Below are 2593 nucleotides of genomic sequence, written 5' to 3' on the forward strand. Positions count from 1 at the left end.
TCCCAAACTGCGGGGGCCAAGCGGGGCCAGCGGAGCAGCGCGATGGCTCCAGCGCTGGGGCTGGGGGCGCTCCTGGCGCTCCTGGCGCTGCCGGGGGGCTCGGGGGGGCAGCCCAAGGGTAAGTGGGACCCCCGCAACGGGCAACTCGGCCACTTGGATTGCCGGGCCCCGGCACTTCCCTGAACCTCCATTGCCGGGCCCCGGGACCCCCCCGCACCCTCTCCCTCACCCTGAACCCCCATTGCTGGGCACGGGAACCCCCTGAGCCCCATTCCCGGAAGGAGACCCCCCTGAACACCCATTTTTGGGCACGGGAACCCCCCTGAACCTTCATTTCTGGGCACCGGGACCCCCCCCGCACCCTCTCCCTCGGCACCGGGACCCCCTTAAACTTCCTTATCTTGCGCCGGGACCCCCCAGTTTCCATTCCCGAGCACAGGGACCCCTCTGGACCTCCACTTTTGGGCACTCAGACCCCCCTGAACCCTCTTATCCAGCACCAGGACACCCCTGAACTCCCATTCCTGGTCGCAGTGACCGCCTGGACACCCATTCCTGGGAACGGGAACCCCCCTGAACCCCCATTCCGGGCATAAGGATCCCCCTGAACCCCCTTATCCTGCACTTGGACCCCCTGAATCCTCATCCCCGGCTCCAAGACCCCTCTGAACCCCCTTATCCTCAACAAATACCCCCCTGTGCCACTTTTCCTGGCAATTCTGTCTCTGCCAGCCCCCTGGTCCTCCCTTTTCCTTCACCCTGGGACCCCCTGGACCCCCATTCCTGCCTTTCCCCGCCCCCAGACCCCACTTTCCTCAACACCGGGGGCCACTGGACCCCCCTTTCCCGGGCACAGGGACCACATGGATCCCCTATCCCGCCTCTCCCAATCCCAGCCCCCCCTTTCCTTGACCCTTGGACCCTTCCCAGCTCTCCCAGCTCTCCCAGTTCCTCTTCCTTGACCCTTGGACCCGCCAGACCCGCCAATCTCTGGGACCCCCCAGTTCTCCCCTCCCTGTGCTTCCTGCAGGGGGGTCCCAGGCACCAGGAATGCCCTCGATGGCAATTCCTGGGCACAGGGACACCCTGAACTTCCATTCCTGGCACAGGGACCCTCCTGAACTTCCATTGCCTGGCACTGGGACCCCCTGAACTTCCATTGCCTGGCACAGGGACCCCCCTGAACTTCCATTTCCTGGCACAGGGAACCCCTGAACTGCAATTGCTGGGCACTGGGACCCTCCTGCACTGCCTCCCCCACCACCTGGACTTCCCTAAATGCTCTTATCCTGCAGCAGGAACCCCTGAACCCCCATTGCCGGGACTGGGAGTCCCCCTGAACCCCCTTCCTGGGAAGGGAACCCCCCCTGAACACCCATTCCTGTGCACGGGGATCCCCCTGAATCTCCATTTCCAGGCACGGGGATCCCCCTGCACCCCCTGATCCAGCACTGGGACCCCCCTGGGCCCCCATTCCTGGGCACTGGGACACCACTGAACCCCCATCCCCAGTTCCAGGACCCAATGGAACCCCCTTATCCTGCACCAACACTCCCCTGCACCCCCTTTCCCAGCCATCCCGCCTTTCCCAGACCCCAGACCCCCCTTTTCCTTGAGCCTGGGATACCCTGGACCCCCATTCCTGCTTTCCCAGCTCCCAGAGTCCTCTTTCCTCAACTCTGGCAATGCCTGGACCTCCTTTCCTGGGCACAGAGACCCCCTAGACTCCCCATCCCACCTCTCCCTGCCCCTGCACCCCCCTTTCCTTGACCCTGGGACCCCTGAACCCCCATTACTGGGAATGGGGACCCTCCTGAACCCCTTATCTGGCACTGGGACCCCCCTGCAGTGCATTTCCCAGTCATCCCGCCTCTCCCAACTCCCAGATGCCCCCTTTTCCTTGATTCTGGGACCCCCTGGACCCTCATTCCAGACCATCTCATATCTCGTCACCCATGACCCCCCTTTCCTCAACCCTGGGGACCTCTGGGCCCCCTTTCCTGGGAAGAGGGACCCCCTGGATCCCCCCATTCCACCTCTCCCAATCCCTGTATCCCCCTTTTCCCTGATGCTGGGACCTCCTGGAACCCTCAGTCCTGTGCAGTGGGACCCCTGGCCCCCCCTCCCCCAGCACTGACACCCCCTGCACCAACTTCCCTGGGATTCCCAAACCCCCTTCCCGGCTCTCCCAGCTCTCCCAGTTCCCCCTTTCCTTGACCCATGACCCCCCTGGAGCCCCCAAATCTCTGTGTCCCCCCAGTTCTCCACTCCCTGCGTTACCTGCATGTGGCAGTGACGGAGCCCAGCCCGGGGGTCCCTCAGTTCATGGCCCTGGGATACATGGACGGGATCCCCATCACACGCTACGACAGCGAGCGGGGCCGGGTGGAGCCGCTGACGCCGTGGATGGCGGCTGGACCTGAGCCGGGATATTGGGATGGAGAGACCCAGATCAATGAGGGGAACCGGCTCGTGGCTGCCAACAACCTGGAGACAGTGGGGGCCCGGTACAACTGGAGTGGGGGTGAGTGGGGGGAGCCGGGGAATGGGGGGATGTGTGGGGCTGGGATGGGATGTGTGGGGCTGGGATGGG

The 2593-nt window shown here is 64.4% G+C and overlaps 1 protein-coding gene across 1 annotated transcript in view; it reads left to right on the forward strand.

Moving 5' to 3' along the window:
- The first annotated feature begins 6 nt into the window (after positions 1 to 6).
- The window catches only part of LOC114072618 (class I histocompatibility antigen, F10 alpha chain-like), a 10768-nt gene continuing 8181 nt past the window's right edge, over positions 7 to 2593 (forward strand). Inside the window, exons 1-2 of the mRNA XM_027910495.1 lie at positions 7 to 118; positions 2261 to 2524. Coding sequence (XP_027766296.1) covers positions 43 to 118; positions 2261 to 2524 — 340 coding nt within the window. The 5' untranslated portion in view covers positions 7 to 42. The remainder of the gene's footprint in view (positions 119 to 2260; positions 2525 to 2593) is intronic.

This window comes from Empidonax traillii, unplaced genomic scaffold, assembly GCF_003031625.1.
Source record: "Empidonax traillii isolate 1590-97213 ecotype Southwest subspecies unplaced genomic scaffold, ASM303162v1 scaffold3603:size12092, whole genome shotgun sequence".
NCBI classification, from domain to species: domain Eukaryota; kingdom Metazoa; phylum Chordata; class Aves; order Passeriformes; family Tyrannidae; genus Empidonax; species Empidonax traillii.